General features: G+C 38.6%; 2 protein-coding genes across 2 annotated transcripts; both read right to left on the reverse strand.

Moving 5' to 3' along the window:
* Positions 1–3,857: 3,857 nt before the first annotated feature.
* LOC139638126 (retinal homeobox protein Rx2-like) lies at positions 3,858–9,244 on the reverse strand. The gene is made up of 3 exons (XM_071512164.1): positions 8,965–9,244; positions 5,000–5,256; positions 3,858–4,295 (listed from the first exon to the last, which is right to left on the reverse strand). The coding sequence occupies exons 1-3, from the start codon at positions 9,242–9,244 to the stop codon at positions 3,858–3,860; spliced, it is 975 nt and encodes a 324-aa protein (XP_071368265.1).
* Positions 9,245–15,539: 6,295 nt separating this feature from the next.
* On the reverse strand, positions 15,540–24,484 carry cplx4c (complexin 4c). The gene is made up of 3 exons (XM_071512165.1): positions 24,173–24,484; positions 16,936–17,023; positions 15,540–16,049 (listed from the first exon to the last, which is right to left on the reverse strand). The coding sequence occupies exons 1-3, from the start codon at positions 24,337–24,339 to the stop codon at positions 15,831–15,833; spliced, it is 474 nt and encodes a 157-aa protein (XP_071368266.1). The 5' UTR covers positions 24,340–24,484; the 3' UTR covers positions 15,540–15,830.
* Positions 24,485–27,076: the final 2,592 nt, after the last annotated feature.

A 27,076-nucleotide genomic window follows, 5' to 3' on the forward strand; every position in this document is an offset into this window, starting at 1 on the left:
CACTAAATATCAGCATATAGCCTAACACATTTCATCTACATCTTTTCCACTGAAGGTCAGTAATGCCAAAGAGCTCAGGCATATTAAAGATATGAATAACATGTTCCACCTTTTATTGACCCTTTTCACTCCCTGTTTTCTCTCTCACCAAGAGCCACTGCTTGATCCTGTTGGTGCTTTGTGCTAAAACACGCTTTGTAGTAGGAAGAGATAGTTTCTATGGAAATTTAAATGGTTTTGACAAAAACAAAAATTCCACAGAGGATTTGTTTCACATTCAAACAGTTACACATATGCATAACCAAGCTGCATCATTATGCTGAGATGATGCAGCATTTTAAAAGTGTAGCTTGGATGGTTTCCAAAGAAGAAAGAAAGGCCAGGATGTCCAAGACTCCAACAGCTTACATGCTGATCCCTTTCTGACCCGATGTCCAGCCTGAATAAGTGGATATATGTAGAGTGGTGGCCACTGAACAAGTCTCCCTATCTATCTACCCTGCATTCATACTAGAACATTTTTTAAACAATTCCTGCTAGGGGTGGAGCAACAATGTAGTAGCAGTCTAGCAAGCATGTTAAAATGAGGGCATCTTTGTTTCTGACAAAAAGCTGTCAGAGTTTGAAATAGCACATTTTAACAGGTGGCAGGCCCAAGCTCAGACCTAGCTCAATATGATCGATAGACGCAACTGAAACTATGGTTTAAAAGCAGTCTACCTACCAGTGCTCCATGTGCACTGATTATACAAACACATTTTACATACACACATGACCATGTAGTGGTGAATAAAAAGGTGGGGGGAAACTATGAATTCTAGTCTGTGATCACTAAGGCTAAAAAACCCACCAATATGCAATTTGTATTTTATTTTCTTGAAAAGACCCTATTTTCCTTATAATTTACACCAGTCTGATACTACTTGATATAATGTAAGCTATATCAACTTCAAACTGATATCAACTTAAAAACTTGAGTCAACAATTTCACAAAAAATGGAGGGTTAATTGAGTTTAGGTGTGTTTACCCACTACTACATCCCTGTAAATCACTCACATGCAAAATGGACATCTATACACACCTTCACATGCAAAACTAAATTGGAGCAGCCAGGCCACACAGGCTACCAGAGGGCAATTAGAGCATGAGCCCTAGTGGCCCCTGCAGCCTAGCAGCCGGGGCCTCCTGACACCCCTGGTGAGGCCTGATGGAGTGGAGCCTCATCTGCCTAACGGCCTGGCAAGGCTCCACCGGCCTGGACCGACACAACAGGTCTCCCTCAGGCCGGCTCCCTCTGCCGCAGCTTACATTGGCCTATTGTACACCAGCACTCATTAACGGCACTAAGTCATGTTGGTGGCTCGCTAATGCATGTGCGGAAAGAAAAACAGGATCCACAGTCACAGTGTTTCTACAGTACTGCTACTGTATCTTTATTCCGTATTTTGCACATGGAACACCAAAGTCAAATTCTAGAGACTTGAAATGAGTAGAATGAGTAGAAATGGATGTGTGGTGATATGGAAAACTGCAGAACAGATAATTAAACATAATAAACAACTTAAACATTGTCACATTTATAAACGTGTATTCTAGTCAAAAAGAAATGTTCCTTTTTGGTTTCTTTGGCTTTTTGGTCCACTGTTACCAACAGGGATTGTGATAACAAAACAAACAACAAAATCTATAAAAACAACACAGTGTGGGTGCTGCCATTTCTAAAGGTCATAATATACAGATAACATTGCTGATGATGACAGTTCATCACGATATCCGCAATGGATTTATTCCATACCAGATATCATTCTGTGGCCAGGGACATTTGTCCTTCTCTACTGCCTCAAAGCATTGCGGATGCACTCCATCATCACCTTTAGATATGTGTTAGTTAACCCTAAGCTACATAGTATTCTTGACAAACAATGGAAAGCATGGGTAAAATGTTTTACGAGTTCCTGTTCCCTTAATTCCTTAATATGGGTGTTAACATTTGATGAAGTCTTCATTTCATCTCGTACTAGTTGTCCTCTCTCTCTTCATAAAATTCACAAATGCACTTTATATGAGGGATCTGCATTGGTTATGTTCTACAAGAGTTTGTTTTCTAACGAGAGCCACAGACAAAACAAATGTTGCTTCATTGGCCCAGCAGAGTGACACATCAGGTTGCGCCCCTTTGCATCGACTCCATGCACACACATCAGACTCACATACTGTATAAACACACACACAATCTGACCATGACCTTATGTCTCTGAGCAACGTAATGCCCTTCTGAATAGTTGTGATCCGGTATAAACAGCAACCAGTTGCTACTTCCAAGAGGTAAGAGAGGTTGCCAGCACCCATTAACTCTCCCACTCTAAATCCACCTGACTACAGTCAACATTTTGTCAACATTGCAATGAGGAGCATCCTTTGCTAATAAGGATATGAGGATTAGTACAGTGCATAATAAGCAACAACATTCATGTGTTGTGCAGTATCTCTAAATCAGAAATAATATAAATGGGCAAGTTTGAACAGAGGGGCGCAGTTTGTCAGGTCTTGAATAGGGTTTTGGGGGCATCTGAGGGCATTCTGTCTATTGTTGAGAACCTAGGGTTAATCGCTTTAAAAGCAGTAATTAGGTGTTAAGAGGTATGCTTGTCTGCTCGAATTAGCCTCTGGGCCAGATTACGCTCTGTGACTTCCTGAAACCTCCCCCATCACAATCAATGCTCTCCAAAGGGACATGTTTATTATGCAATTCTAGAAATATAAAACATTTATATTCCCTTTGAATCCAAATCAAACTGAAGTGGGAGAGATGGTTCTAAAATGCACATGAGCGCGCCCATTGAGAGTTTCAAAACAACTAAAAGTGTTTTATAAAAAAATCACCCATCATGGGAGCTCATTAATACTGTGCAAAAAGATGGATCAAGAGAAAACCTGATCCAACATACATACGGGAAGCATGACAGAAAAAACTCTCAGAACAAACAAAATTAAACCAAAACTGGCTAGTTCTGAGGAGGAAAAGCATGGAGGCATTTGCCAGCAAAACCCTGTCAAACCGCCTGTCAGGAGACCTAAATAAATTTCCCTGACAACCACAGTGTTCATCATCCCTCATAATAGCCATATAACCAATATAGCCAGTTCAGGAGAGCGGCAAAATCTGATAGGGAAGCCAAGATATTGGGAGCTAGGGTTAGGGTTAGGGTTAGGTATAGGGTTAGGGTTTAAAAAAAACTTCCACAAAACAAAACAAACAAACAAAAAAACAAAAAATGCCTAGAACACCTTCCCTGTTAAGACAACAAATGTACATGTATGTATTTGTTGGAGAAGTTTGTTTTCAACTAAAAATACTGTCAATACTGTAGTCTGAAATGCATCAAACAAACATATTCAACATTAAACTCGCCACACAAATTTCCAGTGGCAATCAAAATATCCACATAGAGCATTATCTCTTTTCTAACAGTGTCAGAACTTGGACTAAACCAGAATAAGTGTGTGGTAAGGAAGAATGTCAAATATGAGAAAAATCTTTCCCATTTAAAGTCTAAAACACTTTTAGACTTTTAAAACATTTAGAGTTTCAATCATTTCCCCTCAGGGCTGACAAACTGTTCATTCAAAATTCACTCCATTTTTAAAGTGAATTAAAAAAAAAATTACTCTTCACAGAAAGTTCATTTTGAGAGTTGCTCGTTTATTGTCACTCCAAAAATATCTGACTTTCAAACTCCTTTGGTGCCATGTGTCCTCTCCACTGCAACATGAAACCAGCGGTGAAAAAAACAAAAACAGTTTGTAAACATTCACTGGAGCAGCTTAAAATCAGTCCAGAGTTGTCTCCATCAGATCACATGTGTTGCCAGGTTTTATCCATTGACTGAATGTGCTCTTTGGCCTTCATCCTGAGTGCTGCTATGCTGGAGCTCCTCTCATCCTCCATGGGGTATTTGTCGGTGAAGCTGGGCGGGCACTGGTAGGGGGGCGGGGCCATGGACTGCATGCCTTGCACCATGCCTGGGGGGGTGTTGAGGAAGCTGTGGCTGGGATAGGCGGGCTGCAGGCCCTGTGGTGAGCCCATGAACCCCGGGATGGTGTGCATGGGCGTGGCACTGGAGATGGGCGAGGTGAGCCAGGGGTCCAGGGGCATCGGGTTGGTCATCGGGCCGACGCTGGTGGGCATCGGGGGGCGGTTGAAGGACAGCATGGGGGAGTCGTGGAGCTTCATGGTGCTGGTGTCCATCTTCTCTTGACGCCTCCACTTGGCCCTGCGGTTCTGGAACCAAACCTGGACAGAGAGTGACACAGTGAGAAACAATGATACGGATGCAGTGACAGAGAGGCATTGAGACACAATGGCAAAAATCATCAGCAGTCATAAAATCACAAAATCCTGGAGCGACTCAAATAGATAAATAGGCCAAGTTTCCCACAGAGATCATTAAAGTTTAATGTAATCTAATGTCCTTTTTCACCTAAGCTGTCAAGTAGCTATTACAATATGCTATAGGCATTTCCAATAATTTTCATTCAAATAAATTTGATGCCTAAATCCCTGAGATAAATGAAAGATGTGACCGTGGTTCTGCTGTCATTCTGTTGTCACTTGTTGGTAATGGTTAGGAAAATGCTATATATATTGGAATAGAAATTTTCTGACAGATGTTCAAGGTTCAAGGTTTATTTGTTCCAAAAGTGGGCAATTGTTTTTGTTAGGTAGAAGGACACAAAAACATAGAAAAGAAAGGATGGGGGAAAAATATCTGATGACTAAACTCTGGATGCTACTGGTGGTGTAAACTCTGGATGCTACTGGTGGTGTAAACTCTGGATGCTACTGGTGGTGTAGCATGCAGAGTTTAGTCTAGATTAAAAATACTAATTATTCAACATTTTAGGGATATGGTTAGGGTTAGGATTAGGGTTAGGCTTTGGTTACAGGACAGTGTTTCTACCCACTTGGCCACCATTAGGCAATGAGAGAGTCCATACCTGAACACGGACTTCAGGCAGGTTGACCTTCATGGCCAGCTCCTCACGGCTGTAGACGTCTGGGTAGTGGGACTTCTCGAAGGCCCGCTCCAGCTCATGGAGCTGATATGTGGTGAAGGTGGTGCGGTTCCTCCTGTGCTTCTTCTTGGGGTGGTCATCCTCTTTAGCGGGCTCTGGAGACCCCTCAGCATCATCCACCTCCTTCTGCAGGTTGCTTAACTCCCCGTCACACTTGTCACTGGAGAAGAGGTCCGATTCTGAAATGAAGAAACGACAGAGAGGATACACATAAATATCAGAAAGATTCAAGATATTGTACTTGTAATCACTGCTAAAAATTTGTTCAGATTTATTTCACGAAATTCATTAGCATATCACCATGCTTCTGTAATTCTTGCACTTTATAAGGATGAATAATATTTAGTTTAGCTCCCATTTTCATTGTGGATGTTAGTAGTAGAATGTCAGAAACTAAACTAGTAATAATATGACAGCTAGAGATTGCCATTTGTTCTTGTATGCAGATAATTCTGCCTATACCAGTGTTTATATGAATCCACACCCATCAGAGTTAATTCAACACTTTTAGATAGTTTTGAACAGCCGCCCAAAAGGCATATCAGCTCTGTGAGTGAACAAGCAACGCTCCAGTCAAGACTTGTCAACTCCAAATAATTGTCACGGAAAAATGCTGAGCAGGCTAAGGTTAGTAATTGGTTTAAAGACAATAGGCTATTCTTGAATCTTGGCAAATCTTATTTGGATCACCAAGGTTGAGTAAAGCCAGGACTAAAGGCAGAGCAAGGTGGAGCGGAACAAGAGCTAGTTGGCAATTTGGGATGGGTAAGAGTAGAGAGACTGAGGTAAGGTGAGGTAAAACTGCAGCATTACATTTATAACCACAAAGGCAAATCTCTGAGCCAAGGGCTGTCTCAGGTTATTGGCATTCAGCTTTGTGCAGTGCATTTTTAAATATGCCAGTCAAGCTTGGTGCAAAGTCTGTCCATGGCAGTGAAGAAGAAGCTTTAGGTGCCACAGACCTGGTTAGTGTCATAGGTGTTGGCCCCAGGAGTAACAGCAGGAGCCGCTTTAAACTCACAATTAAATGATAAATAACTTCTTCATCTTGTCAGCTAATTCTCCATATCATATATATATACCATCATATCAAAATCCCATTATTTTTTACTTCCTGCAAGGCGCCATATTTTTATTTGTTACTTCAAAGCGTACCATTAAAACGTACATAAAAATGACCACAAATAACACATCACAGATTTTTATAAAACCTGCAACTTCACAACTTTCAAAGTGAAATAAGTGGCAGCATGGTATGATGGTGCATTTTTGGGTGTTCACCCCTAACCCGCTGCATTATATCCCACCCCAGCATCCTGTTTCAATCTGAAATATGTCAGATTATGCAAGACATCATTGAATAGAATAAAAATGAAAATTAAATGAAATGAAATTTCCTTATTACTTTAAAGAGCTTGGTTGCCGAAGTACCAGAAAGTTGATGTTAGTGGGATGATATCTGGATCAAATGAGAGTCAGTGTAGCCCAAACCAGGTTTAACATTATTCATTGTCCACAGCATTTCCAACATTAGATCCTCCCTCCTCTTTATCAATTATTTCCCTCAAACTGGGGACAGTCACAACTATAAAACCTAAAAGATCAAGCATTGTTAATCTGCATACTGATAGATTTAAAACTCTGATTACTCTGACTCTAATACTATAGGCAACTCTGGAGCAAAGCAGTGGAACAACTTCTTTCTTGACACCAAACAGATCTTTACAGAGAACAAGAAATAGCATGAATACATTTTCTCAGGGTACTTTGAATTGTCTCTGTTCTTTTGTCTAGTTTTAAGACAAAGTATTGACAGCATTTTTTTTTGTTATTGTTTAAGATGCATCTAGGTTTTTAACACATTTCAAAATGTCTAGAAAGATTCAAAATATGCCTGATGAGCTAAACTAGCCTGATCAAAAGGCAAATTTTCATCTTCTCTTTTTACAATAAAAACAACTTCTCCATTGATGCCCTTTATACTGTTAAAACACCTAGGGGGCTGCGGAAGTGAAGTTGGGTATGAACTGCAGGGGGTCAGCCTGGCCAAATGACATCAGTCTTTCACTGAATTCTTCCCTTGCTGTAATCCCACGAGGACAGATGCTACCGGTTAAACCTGTGAGTCCCCGCCTCCTCTAATCTAACAAGAGACCTCACTTGGCTTCTGCGCAGTCCAAGTAAACAGTCAAAGTCCAGATTGTCTATTCCAAGAAATGGATGGATAGAGTGCAAGCGAGCCATGTGTGTGGCGAACCAAAGCTCATTAATCATACCAAATCGTTTTAGGCAAGATTGTCATGAGATCATTGGCTTGGAATAATGATGCCAAGCAGCAAAAGCAGTGTCCTGAAGGTAGTTATTGTAATATTTAAAGACTTAATTGCACAATAAGTTTGTATACCAACAACTGCAGCCAATAGCCATACTTTTAATTGCTTAATGAAATAAACCCAGTATTAAGATAACAGTGTTTTTCAACATCAGCATTAACCCATTTTAACCTTATTAACCATGGATGTCTTGTGGTGAACTGTAGTTTAAATTTGACATCAAGTGACACATTTTCATTAAGATGTAAGTCTGTAGGTTGGTCTGCATTTAGCACCTTTGTCGGTGCCCAGGACTTTATAGGACTTTATATTCAGGCTACAGATATCAGCCTCGACTGCATCAAAATCATAAAGTCAGCCGTCCATATCGGTTATCTCCAGTGAGCAAATTGTCATAAATCCAAAAGTGTGGTATTAAAAAAATTAATCCCTCAGATTGATTTTTCTTTTGAGCTGTTAATTTAATTTGATTAGCCACTGTTGAGCCTTTTTCACGTATAAGCTGTCAAGTAGCTGTGGCAATATACTGTATGTGTCAACACTGTCCTTCATTTTCTGCTACTAAACAGAAACAAGCATGCATTTGCAACCATTCAAATAGAGCCATGAAACAAAATACGTAATGCTCAGGGGGTCATAGGACAGAAATGTAAATATGTTGACCCAAAAACAGTAGGACAGGCCTTATGAGTTACAAGGCCTTGTGGCTTGACTGGCATGCAGGATGTTGCAGCTTTGTAACTATACTGTTTTCAGCTTTTAACAGGAATTACAACCCATGCAAAGATCAATAATGCACACTGTTTGTTTTTAGGTTGTTTGTAAAAAGTGTTTGTAAAAACGGAAATTAACAAAATCAGAGATGTCATATAGCTACACTGTCAGTTCAACACATTACCAAGCAAGCTAGAAATGCTAGTAAAAAAAAATATGAAGTTGGCTACAGCAGACAAGAATTCAGCTAGAAGATAGCAAGTTAGCTATCAAGTGGTCATTTTGTTCATTTTCAAAGTAGCAAAATAACTACATAATGAGAGTTATTAGTTATTAGTTACTAGAATAAAAATTTGAAAGAATACAATAATATTACATCACCTAACTTTAGCATAGAGGGAGTGAGTATGACATTTAAAGCGCCATTTACATCACAGCAAGGTTTCAATTGGCTGGTTAGGATATAGCAGTAAACCAAACGTGTTGGAAGATTGAAGTACGTATCAAACAACACCGTCAAATGTAACCTCCCTAGTTACTGTTGAAGTTTAGTTCAGTTAAGTTGATTGCTCTTTAGCTCAATAGCTAGCTACAGACTAAGTTAACTAGTTAACCACAAGCCAGGATGCTCACTAGCAAAGCTAACATTATCTTTGGCACAAGAACAAGCGTGGGAACATTGTGTGGGAGTATTGTGTTGTAAGCCGGAGACACACTACAAGACTTTAACAGACGTAGGGTCGCTCCAGTTTCACTTGTTGCACATTGTGAGCCAAAATCAACCAAACCGAACCATGATGAAATGCGTCAGACAGTGTGGTCTTTCCTTAAAACACTCACCATGGTAGGAGTGTTGTGAGGTGTCACCCAGGCCTGGAAGGTGCCCATAAGGGTCTGTTGGGACCTGCTTTTCTGGGTCCTCCGGGTTTTCTCCATTGGCCTTGTGGCTCTCGTCGTCTCCCACCGGCTGGAGTAAGGGGTCCTGGTCTTTACTGAATCCCAGTATGACATCGATGCTGTGGACCCTGCCTCCACCACTCGACCCGGCACCTTTCGCCATGTCATAATTGTCCAGGCAACCATCGTCCACTATTCCCAAGGTATCCATTGACAAATGCATCCGAGCCCTTGGAGACACTCTCTCTCTTCCTTGTCAGAAATAATAAAAATGCCGCCAAGTGAGACAAGGTAGAGCCGTGGTCCCTCTTCTCAAGCTTTACGCAAGGCCTAGCGAAAGGGTCGTATTCTTCTGTAATGTTTCCACAACAACAGAAAGTAGAGACAATAGAAGATAAAACTCTTCTATTATTGTCTGTAAAAGAGAGAGTGAGGAAAAAGAGAAAAAGTGAGAAAACTCTTATAGTGTAAAGCTGTGCACATAGATTTGAAAATCATTCAACAGTTTGCTTACACTTTATCTTTCCGGGCGGTTCTTATGAGTTTCTTTTTATTCTGATCTGCAGTGTTACATGGTGATGAAAGAGATTGTCAAGATGAGATATGTATTGGCATGCAAGTTCCCTTGGTTTGAATATTCAGATAAATTAAAGTAGTTCAAATAGGGATTGTGAATGCCTTTCCAAGCCCATTCATGTTATTTTCTTTAAGTAATGCTATTTTAATATTTTTCCAATTACTTTGTCTGACGGATGAGCCCATTACAAACTGTCATGTGTCGTTCACTACAAGCAGGCCATTATTCTGCCAACGCATTGAGACAGACTTTTTTTCAAAGAAAAAAATAAATAGTAGAAGAATTCAAGAGTGAATGATTAAAGAATCTTTGCATTGCATACTGACACTTCTTGTATCACTGTACAGGACAACTGAGTGACAAAGTGTGGTGAAGTCTGAAAAAAAAAATCTGATTTCTAACAATTTTTGGATCATGTCTTTCCAATTTATACATCCGCTTTTTTCATCATCACTCTACAACTCAATTTTATTTAGGTACAAATCAATGTTACTTTTAATTTAAAATCCAACAAAAGAAATGTGAGAACTTGTTTCGCGACACAAAAAAGCAATCTGCATTTGAACATTAGTTTCCTCACTAACCGGAATACATATAATTAACATAGAAACCCAAATAGCAATATCTGTTATAATTGACAAAATGTACAGTCTGTAAAGTAAATAAAGTTATCTTACCCTCGTTCAGGTTGCTATCACAGGCTAGGCTGCGCACATGTCGGCTCTCTAGTCCATAAGTAGACAAATGACACTTCCGATATCTACTGTAGGCACTTGTTACTCCCTGTTAAGTCCTTGAAATCCCCTGCACACAAGTGAGCAAAGGAGCCACTATTGGAGTCCTGTGTAACAAGCGCATGGAATGTCTTTCTCTGCTGACAAAACTCTCCTTAACCACACAGGACACCAAAGCTTGCAGAGGAATGGTAGTAAAACCAAAGGGTTTAAGAGGTTTATTAATTGGAATCCTTCCCCTTTAAGAATGACTGACAGTTGTTTTCTGGTCAAGTAATTGCTCCAAATGTGCCCTGCATTCAGACCACAGAGGGAGGCCATTGCTAATGAAGCCTTGACAAAACTTGCTTTCAAAAAATCTATTGTCTGAAAGATAATGGCTCGTACTGAGAGTTTTCACTAATCCCTTCATTATAGACAATGTAAGGGAGAAAAGACACAGAGATGGTCTTTAACTAGAATGGCTACAAACAGTAAAGACTTGTATTCATAAAATAGCTTTATTCAAACAGGTCCTTCTCTATAAGCACCTTCGTGTTTGGAGTGTGAAGCTTCAATAGAAAAAAAACAGTGAACCACTTATAGTTCAGTGATATTTTTATTTATTGCGGGGGAAAGAATAAGCAATGGTTTTAATTATTTACATATACATTATTTCAGAGATATGGCTACTTTAAGATTTACTGTGATTAGTAACTTGATAGTTACTCTGATTAGTGCTGATTCTTTATGCAATAATAATAATAACAATAATAATAATAATAATAATAGTCACATGTCTCACCCTGCATGCTTTATGTTAATACTGAGGGACCGACAGGGAGTCAAAATAGCACTGAGTTAAAGTACAGGTCTAGTGGAGAAAATTAATGAGTAATACCCCTCTGTTCAATCTAATTAAGTCAAACACACAAACACAACACACATTAGTTGACAAGAGTGAATGTTTAAAATGTTCCAAATGAGACTGTGACACACATTCATACTGCTTACACCTGCTTCAACGTTCAAGAAAAAAACACACCTTGAAAAACATGGCCTATTAGATGAATAATGTAGTCGTAGCTGCTCGGCCGGTGGGACTGGACAGTGGAGTTGGGTGCACTGGGGGCGTTTCATCCTGCAGCCTGTAGGTTTCTCCTCTGCCAGCTGGCACATCCAAAGCTGTGGTAGCTACAGTCGGTGTCGCAGAGATCAACCCTATCCTTAATGAGCCTAAAGACTTCACTAGAGATTTCTCTGACCTCACCTCTCCTATCTGAAGATAAATTTAGAAGTTCTTTGCATACCAAACAGAAAATCCAACATGGAAAAGTGGTGTACAAACGTCAGTTTGAATATCAGTTTTGCTCTTTAAATGTCTCTTCCTATGTCTTCAATATGTACATTTCATACAAGAAGAGAAGCTGTTGCCCAACCAGGTCTCTCTTGAGAATGAGACCCCGTGTCTCATTGAGATTACCTGTCTAAATAAAGGTTTAATAATAATAACAATAAAAGAAAGCAATTAAATAAGTTTGGAATAATAATAAATGTTTTGGAAATGATGTGTCATGTGACTTCGCATGTGTCAGTCAAGCCAAATCATAATAATAATATTAATACCATTATTTATAAAGTGCCCTTCAAAACAGAAGTTACAAGGTGCTGTACACAGATAAAATGCAACAGCACTGTGCATTATAAGATATATAAAAACTAAGTTTCATGACACAAAACAGACACAAAACAACACATTAAAATACTTGCTGAAAGGGTGGGACTTTTTAAACCCCAAGACAGATGAGTCAGATTTAATGTTTGGGGGGAGAGTTGTTCCAGAGAGTATATGAGCGAATAACCAACAGAATAACCAACAGAATAACCAACAGGCGCTGACATTTATTATGAAAATGACTGTGAAAAAAAGCCTCTTCCATCCGCTGAAGTTCAGAAGTTCAGGCAGGTGCCTAGAAACTTAAGATCTCTCTGCAAGAGTTGCACGTGCTTGCAGCAGAAGAACAACTTTCTGGTAAACGTTAACAAGTTTAAAGTCATCTACTTTCTTGGAAAGTGTTTTCCAAGAAAGCATTGACTGCAAAGCCCATTTTGCCTGTGGGTGCTAAGCTCTGTTGCCAGTAGAATGAAATGAATTACTTAAAAGGTTCACCTGTGGCAGGGCTTTGCCACGAAGTAGGTAGCTGCCATATGGTGACTGTAATGAAAGTCAAGCATGCGGAGAGCTTTGCACAGCCATCTTTCTCTGTTCATCAACACTCTGCTTTCTCTGTTAATTCATTTATTCATCAATTAATAATGTACTGCTCTCATTACCTCTGCCAAGGAGGTAATGTTTTCACCCGCGTCTGTGTGTTTGTCCGTCCGCCCGTCTATTAGCAGGATATCTCAAAAAGTTGGGCAGGGATTTGCACAAAACTTGGTATGAAGGTTGGTTATGGGCCAAGGAAGAACTGAGTAACTTTTCATGTTGACTGGCCAAAAGAGGGCGTGGTCTTCCACAAAAAGATGCATTTTTGTGCATTTCAGAACAGACTCACATAATATTACAACTTTGACAAAAGGCTGTGCTGGGAAGAACCACTGGGCTGTGCCTTCATACGGTTTTTGTAATGTCTCTGGGTGAAGCCTTGCAGGGTGTTGTCAGACATGGCGGAGGTCTGCACTCTACTGAACATTTTCTAATTTCATGCAGCTTTTATTTTCTTTTTCCTTTAAAAAAACATTGTTATGATTGGGTTTCTATTGTTTTCTGTGATGTAAACTCTTACTGTGCCACTATTTCAGAATATTCATCTAGCAATGCAAAATGCATTAATGTTGCTAACACAGCATTAATTGCCTTAGTAAGCTGACACCTTCAGGCAGTTCATGGACTTGGAGGTGGATATCCTCACTAATTAGCAATGCAGGTAGGAAGAAACTTGGCAAGCTAATTACATGATCCAGTTGTAGTCAGGAAACTCGGACACAGCTATGATTTTCATGTAATATACTATCTACAGTACGTACAGTATGTTGCCTGTCAGAAAAGCCTAATGAGCAAATTCATCTTATGGGAAAAAACTAGTTAGCCTTACTACATTGTGGGATGTTTGCCTACTTTACTACACATGCAATAAACTATTCTAGCCTTAAAAATTGCCGGGAATATACCTGAACTTGGTACTAGCAGATTCCAATAGAAATCTATTGGAAATCTATCTATTGGTAGCATTGTGACTACTGTGGGTCAAGGCTTTTTAAGACCTGATATAAATTGTATTTTAAAAAAATAAAAAAATAAAAAAATAAATAAAAAACATGTCAAGTTTAATACTGACTCTAGAAAGAGTATATTTATTTGTTTTGTTTTGTTTTGCAGCAGCATTGTCACTGCAGTTGACTCCAATTTTAGGCAGCAAAAAAGGCCAAAGATGGTTCTTCAATCTTCACAATGTGCAGACCAACTTCAACATCCACTGTAATACAAGGTATGCGGTGGCCATTTGAGGAAATCCTTAAACAGGATATACACAGTCTCTAATCCCTATCTCAGACAAATTAGTGTTGTTAGTGCTCTTTAACAAACTTACCCTTTTACAGTTTAAGAAGTTCTGTATTTGGAAATGCCATGTCACGGTAGATAGCCTACATTATGTTTCACATAAGCACACATTCAGGTCTAATTCAAATACCAGTGACAGTCTTCACTGGTTGATTAATGGCTAAAATGCCTTTGAGACCCACTTGATGCTCCTGATACTGTCAAAGTCTTAAGTGAAGTAATTTGACAACATAGGTGAGGGAAACTGATAATCATTTTATCACGTTAATATATTAAGGCTGTCCCTCTTTGCTTGTTTCCCCATTATCCTAATTGAGTACAAATTGGTTAAGAGGGTGCAGCGTAGCTATCAAGCTGCTTAGTTTTATCAGATGACAATTTAAGCCCCCGAGATCCTATTAGGAAGAAAGCAGCTAACGTTTAAAGGCGCTGTGTCAGCTTACAGGGGGAAAGGGGGATGGGGAGCAGCAGGGGGATGACAGAGAGATGATGGAAAGGGAGGGTAAAAGGCTGAGAGACTTGTCATGTGATCAACTGCAGCTAAAGTTGTAGAGAATAGCTGACTCTGTTGCCTCCTGTACAGTACTTGGTGTGCACACTGATATGTGCTTAAATCCTCTTTCTGTTTTGGATCATTTCATGTGACCCAGTTCCTGAAATACTCTGGCCTCATGTCACCTCTCTTGGTTGTGTTTCCGGGACATACATGAATGTATGTCCACGAATGTATGTCTCACTTTTACATACATCTATACTGCAGCTTGATGTACCACCATTATGAAATACTTTATAGTTTGAAATGTTTTATAGGTTTATAGTTTGAAACCACTTTTCAGAACCTCAAAACATCAATTGTCAATGTGTCACACAGGTAGAGAAGTAGGGAAAATCCTAAAAGTAAATAAAATAAATAATTAATAAATGAAATGAAATAAAATAATGATTATAATAATGACTTTGTGATAATTGTGGTTTTTGTTTTGTTTGTTTTTTTGTTTTTTTATTGTGTTAAACAAAAGTATGTGACTGTTAAACAAGTAGGCAAACAAGTAACTGGGCAAACAGTTTAATCCTGGATTATGTGTTCCCATCCCAGGCTTAAGATAATGAAGTTTGAATTCTTAATATACTATTATATTCCATTTGAATTGCCACGAATAGTTATTGACAACCCAAAAACCCTTTCTTATCTGAACCGATGTTATCAAAGTGAACCACACCCCGACAGTTTTTGGCTTTAACTGATAAAATCATCCAGGTCCGCAGTCGGTCCGCATCCTTGCTGACCCTGCTCAGGAAAGGTTCCTAAATTTGTTTGATTATCATTTAATCCCATGTGTTTGGCCTCATTAGGAGAGACAAAACCCTTTGAAACATTCAGGTACTTTATCTTTTAATCTTTTGGTTTGTCACAATACTCAAAGGAGTTAACCCTGTCTCCACTCAGCCCAGATTAGGACCTTCCTTGTACGGCCGGGCCTCGCTTGACCCGCGGTTCATGCTTCCTTCACTTAATGTCTAATTCAATCTCCAGTCACAGTCCACAGAGCGAGGATCAGTGAATTGGTAAGCTTTTGCCTTTAAAACAAAGCTGTTGAGGGAATCACCACAAAAAGGACAGTTTATTTAATATTTTTAACAGATGCAGATACAAATTCAGTAATTCTTCACTTTTCAAACCAGGGTTTTCTTACTGGAAAATACAGCTAATGATTTCCTACATAAAAATGGCAAAGGATTTTTGGGAAGTAACTCCCAAGAGCTGTGAGGTAGGGAAACCATCCATATCCCGATTTATTTACAACAGCAAATACCTGAATAAGAAGAAAGGTGGACCTTGCTGGATTCAAATCTTTAGCAGTTAATGAATAATCACTTCAGCAGATTCAATTCAAACGGCCTGAGACTTCATTTCATATCGTCAAAATTGCCAAAGTCTGACAGTTGAGTGTGTTCACATGACGGCACACTTCTCCTCGGCGGCCTGCTTCACCTCTGTCATTGTGGTCTGGGCTTTGGTTTTCAGCGCGTCCACATCCATGTTCTGAAGTTTGCCGAGAAATGAATCGTTGGTCTCCTCCTCTTCCGCGTCTTCCTCCACCATCTTGGCGAGGTCCTCCGGCAGGTCAATGTCGTCTCCAGCCATCTGAACTGTTGCGTCGTCTTGAGCACTCTGTGACAAAAAATAGCAAAAAAAATAATAGAATAGTATTAAATTCAGAATTATGGTCAGACCTCAGTTTCTAGAGAATCCAACAATGCTAAGTTTTTAAGATGTGGCTGTACTGTACTGGAGATGAAGGCAATTTACATTAGATAGGGTTAGGGTTAGGGTTAGATTTGAAAAGGGTTACGACTAGAAATGTTTTGTACTTTGAAACATGCTGAAATATTAGGTCAAAACATTCAGTTCTACTCTATCAAAAAACAAAAGTCTTTATGCAGTCTCATTTGTAGGCTGATCAGTCGAGGGGAGTATAACTTATCGTAAGACTTATCTACTTACAGACAGTGAAAATAAACAGAATTTTGAGGAGAAAGAAATGGGACTGCACAGCATGAGCTGTATAAAAATCCAGTATTATGTAATTATAGGTAATTAATATTTCATTGTCATTCTTATCCAAGTGAATAAAAAAACAAAATTTCTTAAATGATACAGTTTGCAGCTCTAGGGGAGACAAACATTTAAAATGCGCATGAGACAGAGAAGAGTTCACAACAAGAGCATTCAGATACCTAAATTATATTATACAATCCTTTAATCTGTATTTTGTGATTATTTTGATAGAAAAATTGGCATCACACTAGGCTGCTAAGTGCTGGCTTCATTCAGCCTAATTGGACTTAAAGTTGTAGACAACTTTAATTAGCAACTGTAGTAAGGCTGATTACCAATGCAGAGCTGGTCTGTTTGTAGACCTATGGAGAGGCTGTTTTTACTTTGAGACCACCAGAAAAGCTTTAGTCATCATTCAATCTCTTTAAGTCTCTTCATTTTAACAAGCAAGATGAAATTAGGGATCATGAAGTGTCTGGACATTCACTTGGCTCCTTACCTCTGGAAGTCGGTATTTATCCCTCAGCGCACACCGTAGATTGGCCCTCTCTGCCTTCTTCATGGCAAACTCCTTATCACGTTCAATCCTGCAGAAGACACATAATATGAGACAGTCGATTCATAGTATTCTGTTTCATCACCACACGGCCATCTTGGTAGGAAAATAACAGGTGATTGTAATAAATTAAGCGGTGATTACAATGAAATGACAAACATAGCCAATAGGCTGTGTGTATTGTAAAGTGTCATATTGGTAGGAAATGCATGTGACATCATGGGAATACTACGAATAGCAGAAACTGTATAGTTGATGTTTTTTGTTGTCAGAGGGCATATATCATTAAGTCTTGTATTTTCTGTATTTTTTTAACAGTCCGTAACAGCCAACAATCAATTCAATCTTTAGAAAGTGAAATTTCAAAACATCACTCATATGGCAACTGAAATAGGATATACTAAAGGTGAAATGTATCAATATGTATCCATTTACTGTATGAATAGAGTGGTAGGTTTGCATTTGTCCCCATATCTCTACTAAATCTGCGCTCACACTGCCTCTTCCCAGTAAGCCCAAACAACTGGACCCCAACAGAAGGACAATGCATTAAGAGGTTAAAGGTTAGAGAAGGTAGCAGGTGGCTTTGAGTAAAGCTTTCCAGGAAGGTCAGTGTCTTATCATCAGCAGTATTATCACATTACAGTAATGTTGTTAGCTAGGGAAAACATTTCACACCAAGAAGGGCTGATCTGAGTCAATAAGATCGTATCTACCCCATCAATCAAACATTATCTTATTAAACTAATCAGTTGGATTTGTTTAAGCAAGTCTGATAATTGCTTATTTTCAAGGTAATGCCCGTCCTTGAAAGAAATTGACATAATTACCCATATGATCTTGGACAACTCAGTCTGGATTTGTGAGCAATGACCACAAGTCTCTCCCATTTTACAATAGAAACCAAAGATTCAAAAATCTTTTTACTTGAATGATAGAACAAGCTGGTGGGCATTAAGGCCTAAATGAAGGGTCTCTTGATGACATCCCAGGTTAGAGCCATGGTTAGTTCGTCTCTACTTTTGTGTTACAGTTTTTCATGCTTGTAATTTTGTATTGATCTGTCCAAGAATTTGAGAATAACTTGAATTCTGTTGAAAGTGGATTCATACTTAACACCTGATCTGAGTATGGAGTTAAAATGTTTGCCTGAAGCATGTGGCTTTTGGTTGTTTACAGTGAAAATTTGATAATGCAAGGAATATGAGCTGGAATATAGCAGGAATACAGCAGTTCTATATTCTATTTCATTCGTAAATCATGATTATCCCAACAGTGTCTGCCAATGGGATTTGCAACATTTCAGGATTGGTTATCAAACAAAATTACATCTAACTCCTTCTAGATCTGCTGAAGTCACTAAGTGATGGTAGGATTTTTATTAAGTCCTTGTTGAACTGTACATGTCTGAAATACCTGTGGTAGTAACTTTTATAGGCCAGCTGATGGACCTCATGCAAGATCCATCATAAGACACAGTAACACAGTAACACTGTAAATTTCCCCATTGTGGGATTAATAAAGGATCTTATCTTTATTTTAAGACACAACATTGTGTAACAAACATCATAAAAAGACACAACAATGGACGCAGACTGTAAAAATAACTAACTAGTTTTACTGAGAATTGCTTTAACTTCTTAGCTAATTTCAACTCTCATGCCTAAACTTCAGTAATACCTGCTACCCTTCACTGATTGTATTGTACTGGCTTCAACTTCAACAATTCAAACAATTCAACAATTCAAACAATTCAACAATTCAACAATTCAAACAATTCAAAACTAACAATAACAATATAACATGTAACATGGGTGATGCAGGCACCTCGCATGTTTCAGTTGTTTTCACTTGTTTATCCTTAAGGCCAAGTAGACCAAATACATATTCTTATTTGCCATATAAGCTTGGGGAGTTAATGCAGGGGCAAAGACAGTTACTCACACACACGCGCGCACGCACACACACACACACACACACACACACACACACACACCCTAAACCTAACCCTAACCCTAGCCCTAACCCTAACCCTAGCCCTAACCCTTAACCCTCACCACATACCTAAACCCTTACCCTAATTTTAACCTATTCCTAATTCTAACCTTAACCCTAAAATCAAGTCCTGACCCTAAAATAGCCCCTTAAAGAAGGGAGGACCGGCCAAAACAACCTCACTAAGCAAAAATATCCTCACTCTGAAGGTTTTAAACTCAAACTGATTCTCACAAAGATAGAAGTACAGGAACAAACACACACACCCACACACCTTTGTTGCACATTACTACCATAGATTTGTACTGTTGGCCACTAAGCAGCTGCACTTTTTCACTTCATTCCCATTTACCCATCCGGTTTTGTGAGTTGAACTAGCATCATTCATATCATAATCCTACTCCTCTATCTGTAAAGTAACTGCCATCACCAATACTATAGGGGAATCTCCATATTGCCACTGAGCTTGACCCATGTCTATTTAAGGGTGGTCTCTTCAGGCTCTGACTCCCTTTTAATAAGATTAGCTACAGCTTGGCCCACAGCCTTAGTTACTTGATGTCTTGGCCAGGGCAACACTCCTTATTTCCCCCACTGCTGGGCCAGCTATTGTATCAATATGAAGAAGGTAGCAGCATTTACTGTGCTTGATTAGTCCATCCGATTTCAAAGTATTTATTTACCAGCGATACATTAAAAGGTCAATACAATAGAATACAATACAATAGTTCCCAGTGTGTGTCGCTACAGTGCAGCACAGCCACAAACCAGTGCCAGTATTCATTCTCTCCACTGGAATCACTGATATGGCAGTTCAACAGAAGGTAAAACCTCTGAAAGTAGTTCAATCCATTTTAGCACTGTCTGTACTGTGTGTGCTGATTTACTAGAACTGTGACTCAGCTGCAGACCTAGATACTGTCTCTTATGTAGATAGAGAAATTCTTGTTCTTATTTCAGTCAACTAGTTTATTTGTTTTCATGTGCAATCCCTAGTTTTAAGCTGCTTCATTAATTGTTGAGAACAACTCAAAACAGATGGATAAAATACAAGTCGCAGAGTATTTTGTAACCACTTGAGATGGTATGAAGTGACTTAACTGGTTCTGATTACTTTGAAAATTTAATACTACATTTTCTAGTCCAGTATATAAAACAACAACCTGATGAAATCTTGCTAGATTTGAAAACAATTGGTGCAACAACTAAGAATGTAACTTCAAACAACTTCAAATTAAATTTTCAAGAAATACTTTTTCTACAATGATTTTGCAATGCTATTTCAACACTCTACTCACCTCCTCGAATCACAAAGCAAGTTTAATTAATATTTATGTGTACAGATGCTTATTGAATTGACATGCATTTGCATATTTTCCACCATAACCTACTTTGCACTTGAATTTACATAGGGGAGACCGGGGATGGTTGTAGCATGGGATAGTTGTACCACTTTCAATTTCTCCAATCAGGAACAAGCTACAAATCACCTGATTCACTCTGCACAAGTTTATAAGGAAAAAACTAATTTTGAGGTAAGAAAGTATTTTTTTTTACTTCATTTATTTTTGTGATAGCATTGCCTGCTTTATAGTTAAATTCATCAAACTTAAATCATGTTAATTATGTGTCTATGTAGATATCTTTCATGCAAGTTGTTAGTGCTAATGTTTTAGCTGTTAGCTGTAAGGTAAGCTAGTTCATGACTACAAGAGTCTGGGTTAGTTGTAACAACATGTGAGAAAATGTTACAACCTACCCCAAGCTAAATTTTATTTGTATTTATATGTTTTCTTTGAATTTCAGTATGCCTAGGTCTTAGAAGAGAAAGACTGACAGGGGGGTGCCTCTCAACATTTTGAAGAGAGCATCAAATGATGTAAAGAGCAGGGAAAGTCCATCAGATCTGTGACAAAATTGTATGGCATATGCAAGAGTGCAGGACAGATAAACACATAGATAGACAAGCAAGCAAACACACACACACACACACACACACACACACACACACACGGGTGCAAGACAAACAAGCACAAACACACATAAACAGACAAACACAGACACACACACACACACACACATACTAATATTCAGTTGTTGAAGTTGGTGCACATTTGCACATTTTGTTCAATGTTATTATGTTCAAATGTCTGTCACTACTATGACTGACAGTAGCTAACATACTTGGCTCACACACACACACACACACACACACACACACACACCAATTATGTTAAAAAGTCATTTAAGTGTTGAATAAAAAGCTTTCACTATCTTAAGTTTTTGTCATAATGCTTATTTCATAATGTTACATTTCACCCCAGGCTATGTTACAACTAACCTGGACTATGGGGTGAACTTCTTCTTCTTCACTTCTTGTGTTAAAACCATGCATTTTCTGTTTGTGTTACAGAGATAACAGCTACACCATTTAACAGCAGACACATGTAACTAGTTTGTATCACATTTTGAACGCACTGGCTTAAAAGAGCTCCAAGATACAGACAGAAATGTCAAAAATGTTACAACCATGTCAGTAAATGTTCCCTATGAATGTTAGATTTTGATTCCTGAAGCTTACTCTTACTGACCATTCAGTTGATTGAAAACTCACAACAACAAAAATCATCTAACATAAAATTAACTAATTAGACCCTGAAAATATTATTTTATTTTATTTTATTTATTATTTTATGTTATTTTATGCTGTTTTATGTTGTTTTGTGTTCACTGAAACCACATTAATGTATCAGATCAACTAGAAATAATTAGTACCTCCTCAGTTATTCATCTTTTAATTGTAGCTATAGATTTCATTTGACTGAGATTCTGTAGCTGTGTTTTCAGGGTTTCATTCATTCACTGAACAAGATAAAAAATGTTGACCTGGCACACTTCCACATGGGCAGTGAGATCTTAACTCAAATTTGCTTATTTACTTAAATGAAAATACCCAACGCATCAGAGTTACTTGAGATTATAAGGTGATTAAATAATTATTCTTTTAAAGCGCGCTGGCTAAGAGACGTTTTTAACAGTGGCTTCCTGAAACAAAGTTATTATACACAGCGCCTAATCTCCTTCTCGGGCTAATTTGAGCCCCGGGGAAAATAAACCCCCACCTGAATCGACCTTCTAAGCCATGCTTCCTTCTGCTGATGTCACACACACACGTCACACGCAGCCACTCAAGCAGGAAAGCTCCTATGGCTCAACACACTTTCACACACACACACACACACACACACACACACACACACACACACACACACACGCACTTGTAAAACTGAAATCAACTGCTGCTATCAATGGTGTCAGTTAGTATCAGCGGTTAGAGTGTGAGTGGCACAGAAACGCAGTCACAGAAACACTAGCTTTTACATAGATTGATATTAATAAAGCAATGTGATTACAGAAATGCATATGTCAGACCTGGGTTCAACAGTAGTAGGGAAAATTCAGATAATGTTAGGTAAGTTATCAATCACAGAATAATACATTAAATTGACGATCAGACAGTGTGTCTAAACTTTCTGCTACTCATCATATTGTCCTTTGTAGCAATTTCAGCCATCTGGAGGGGTTTGATACAAAGGGGTTATCCATTGTTTTCTATCCTCTATTCTTGTGAATGAGTAATCATTGTTTTCTATCCTCTATTCTTGTGAATGAGTAATCTTGTTTTACTTGTTCCAATGTTATGATTTTGAGGTTTGCGCTTATTTGATTGTCAAAGCACTGGAAACTGTTTTAAAGTTGCACTAGGCAACTTGGGCGGAGAAGATTTCTTACCAGTGTCCATACAAGGGCTGGGCGATATGGACCAAAAATCATATCTCGGTATTTTTAGGCTGAATAGCGATACACGATATATATCTCGGTATTTTCTACGAAGTGGGCTAAATGTTCAGTTGTAAGTAGGGCTGGGTGATATGGACAAAATCAAATATCACAATATTTTTAACCAAATACCTCAATATCGCTATTGCGACAATATTGTAGGGATGACTATTGGTGCTTTCACAAAATATTTACACAATGAGATTTTTGATAAATAATCATCAGTAATGTGGATATAATGACTAAGTGGGTAAAGGCAAATAATAGAACAGCTAGAACAGTCTGGTAAGTTCAGAAAATTACATCACTTTACTGTAATGCAACCTTTAAAACCAGGAAAAGACAACACTTTTGCCATATCACGATATTACGATATCCAAAATCTAAGACGATATCTAGTCTCATATTATGATATCACTATAATATTGATATATTGCCCAGCCCTAGTCCATACCCGACACCAGAATTTAATTTTGGAAAATAGAGCAAATGTACGTGGTCTCAATTAGGGGGGCTATTGTTCTAGCTAATACATATATATACTGTATATGTGTGGCACAGCTGCCTGACAAACACTATTAAAAAAACAAACAGTGTTAGGAGTGTCAGTTTGAGTTATACTGTTGCACTGGATACTGTAAGTCAAGTCAATAGGCTTTAGACTTTCAGAAAAAATTATATTCCCTGTGGTGTGTACAGTGTGCCATGACATGTCATTATTTTCAGCCTGCCATGACTCAAAATTAAAAAAAAAAAAATTGGATATAAAGAATGTAAAATAGTGGACTGAACTGAATGATTTGAGTTGTTTGAATTAACATTTTTATAGTGCAGTTATTCTATTCTTATTCACTACTAGGTTTTGCTTGTTTTATGGCTGTGTGAGACGTGTTTCAGAGACAAACATGAAGTGGAAGCCTACTTTCAGTTACGCTAATCACACTCCCTAATCCCCATTTGTTGTAGGTCCCCTACATTTGCATGTAGGTCATATCACTTTCTCTCTAATAGCTTGTCACTCTGTCCAAGCATTCAGCAATGAACATTCTCTCTCTCATTTTGTTCACTTATGTCTACAAAACATCTTTACACAACACTATCATGTTATCTGTCTGCCATTTTAAAATGGTACAATGTAAATTACTTCCTGTAACATGCACTAAAATATTTAGGTATTTCATACAGTGTTTTAGAGCATAGGTGTCTAGTATATATACGCCATTTACACTAAGCACACACTGATTTTGCCATTCACACTAACCACATATTTAGTCTTTGTTAGGAGTGTAATCAGTCTTCAGTCTTGCTATGTGGATGTAATATGAGCATGTCTCTGCTTACTCACTTCTCCTCCACCATCTGCTTCTGGTACTCCTCAAACTCCTCCCTGGACATGCCTTTGGACTCCGGTGTTTCCTTTCCATCTGCTGCGGCCTTCCCGTTGTCTTCACCGCCTCCACCGGTCATATTCTTCAACTTATCGCCCAACATTTGCGTCATGAAGAACGCCATAGCTCAGTTCAAATAGATGTGATTTAGTCCTACAGGAAGGGGGGTTAGGGGAGCAGAAGGCCACTGGAAAGGAACCCAACTACTTTGGTAATGTTAAAATCCAACCTTAATGGAAGCAACAGAACACGATTAAAGCAACAGAAATATGGATATATTAATAAGAGCTGCCTGCTGTAGTAACTTTCCAAATTGAAACCATGGCTATTGTCTGTCTAGATGATTAGATATCAATGAGTATCAATGAGTTGTGTCTGGAGTAAAACCGCTCAAGAGCTTAGCTCATAATTGGCAGCCTACTGACAATGTAGTAGCCTTCACCTTGACACAAGGTCCAGCAGGACAGATGTAGGTCACTGGCTGTCCAGCCCACTGACCACTCAACACTAGCTACTAGACTACATCTAGGGTTAAAAGGTCATAAATACAGATAAAAACAGGAGAGAACACATTGTAAGGTAGTAATATCCTGTAAATGTAAACACATACCAGTAGTTGCTAATACTAGTTACTAGACTCAGTGTAGGGTTCAAGGGTACAAGTAAGGTTCCAAGACTGCATGGAATATGTATAAGAAAGTGTGTAGTAAGTATTAAGTACTAAGTAAGTACTTCAAATATAAATATTTCTGGGTTCTGGAAGTCATGCTTAGATGCGACACACACACGCACACACACACACACACACACACACACACACAAAGAATTAGTGCATACATTTTTTCAGAATGGATGGCCCAAGTAGGAACTGAACCACTAACACCTGGCAGCTAGTGCTAGTGCCACACTGTACTCATTGATCCTTATAGGGCCACTGGTCAGTCAAGCGACCACTCATAAAATATTCACGCTCATACAATAATTTCACTCATAGTATGGGACCAAATTTACCAAACTGCATTTTATTCTTGCACTGTATATTGGGCTAGACTGAGCATTTTGGAATGTTATGACGCATGCACAGTCACAAAACATGCAAAAAGCGCACATGTACACATGGACACAAGGTTTCTCATACTGGTTGAGAGGTATTTTCTGTGACATGATCTTAAAAAATGAGAGGGATGCTGGTTGTGCTGTGATGATCTAGTGTTAGTGCAGGTGCATGGAATAAAGCTTCAACTGAGGTAAAAGGAACAAGGTATATTCCACAGACGTCTGCTCTCTGGTCTTCTTTTTTTCACTTGCACCTTTAAGTTTCTCACCATTTTTTTTTTGTAATAAATGTGATTATTTTTGACTAGATTTTTTGTCCCAGCCCTTTTGTTTTTTGGCAGTGTGCAGAATATAACTCTCCTTTTACCCGTAACGTGATCTGACAGGACCTCTGTAGCTAATGGACTGGTGATTTAAGGGAACTCAAGACGCTGTAAGATATTTTTTACGTCACTGATCAACTGTCCACTTCTAATACCGTACTCCCCTTTGTCTCCATCCAAGTCTCAGTGTTGTCAGACTGCTCTTGATTTGCCACTTCCTCGACCTCAGAAGACCTCTCTACCTACCAGAGAACTAATACGGCTCTGGACGATAAGCTTGAAGGACTCAAGATCATCTAATTACACTGAATCTGTTTAAATTATACACCTTCTCTGTGGATTGAAGCCAAAGTGCCTGACTTTAAGGGAGTATTGTAAAATATAGTTCCAGCCCTTAGATCTGATTGGCTGAATCACGCCATACACGCCATTGTAAAAAAATACACATACACCTGTAACTGCATGACAGTTTATTTAAATATTAATGCGATGACCAAGACTCACCGCTCATCCCTGTAATTAGGCTATGTGTCTCTTAATTTGGCTGCTATTAAAGAGATATATTGCTTGGCTGAGGAAGGTTAGTAGGCCTATTATTATTTATCTATTAGCAATTGAAAATATTTTAACACTTGTGTTCTTTCTTTTTTAATACAATGGTGTGTTACTGATGTTTTATAAAAGAATAAGCCACCCAATTCCCTACTTACAGTGATTTTAGAGAGGCTATACCTGACGTCACACCATGCTTAAAACGCGATTTAGCTCTTATGAAATCACAGTAAATCACAGCCTGTCATGGCTTACTTCTTAAATTAGCCAAGCTTAGCCCAGTGCCACTTCGTGCCCCTCGCCAGTCTTACCTCAGCGCTGTCGTCACCCACCATGGTCATCAGGAGGCCAATCCAGGTCACACAGTCAGGGGAGAAACACTGCACCCCTCTATACTTCTGTACCATCAAACTTCATGGTTTCTCGTGGTTGAGAAGCACATTTTCTGTTCTTAATTGAGCAGTATGCAATTAATAAAGGCAGTACAAGTTTTTTTGTATTTTGAAAAATTAACTAGTAGCTATGATCTTTACACCTTGCTGCGTGTTCATTGCCACAAATGTACTGAGGTAGGCCTATAGAATCTGTACTAGCAAACCTAGCTTATAGCATATTATATCCATACATAGATGCACTGCTTATACAACAATGTGCCCAATTATAAAATGTGTATGAGAAGAGAATTATGAAAGTTGTGCGAAAATTCACAGCTGAAGGTGCTAAGCTAAGCTAGGTGTGAAGATTCATACTTAAAGTTAAATCTCCATAATAACAGATCTTTTACTTCCTTTGATTAATTAAACACTGCTCAGTAAAAAACAGACATGATTTGTAGATTGTATTATTTTGTCAAGTGCCGTAAGCCGCAATGAGTTCTACATCTGCAACCACAGGGATTGTTTTTGCTCTCTGTTCCAAAGGTCTGAAGTG

Source organism: Centroberyx affinis, unplaced genomic scaffold (genome assembly GCF_046629955.1).
Source record: "Centroberyx affinis isolate AG114_WGS23_722 - 3 ecotype Tasmania unplaced genomic scaffold, CSIRO-AGI_Caff_v1 ptg006129l_1, whole genome shotgun sequence".
NCBI lineage: Eukaryota > Metazoa > Chordata > Actinopteri > Beryciformes > Berycidae > Centroberyx > Centroberyx affinis.

Excerpts from the sequence above, each read along its gene's own strand:
- LOC139638126 (XM_071512164.1), bottom strand. The coding sequence starts at position 9,244 with ATGCATTTGTCAATGGATACCTTGGGAATAGTGGACGATGGTTGCCTG. Across the intron at positions 5,257-8,964 it reads CTCACAACACTCCTACCATG|AATCGGACCTCTTCTCCAGT; the intron begins GTGAGTGTTTTA and ends TCTTCATTTCAG. Across the intron at positions 4,296-4,999 it reads TGCCTGAAGTCCGTGTTCAG|GTTTGGTTCCAGAACCGCAG; the intron begins GTATGGACTCTC and ends CTCTCTGTCCAG.
- cplx4c (XM_071512165.1), bottom strand. The coding sequence starts at position 24,339 with ATGGCGTTCTTCATGACGCAAATGTTGGGCGATAAGTTGAAGAATATG. Across the intron at positions 17,024-24,172 it reads AAGCAGATGGTGGAGGAGAA|GATTGAACGTGATAAGGAGT; the intron begins GTGAGTAAGCAG and ends TGTCTTCTGCAG. Across the intron at positions 16,050-16,935 it reads ATAAATACCGACTTCCAGAG|AGTGCTCAAGACGACGCAAC; the intron begins GTAAGGAGCCAA and ends TTTTTGTCACAG.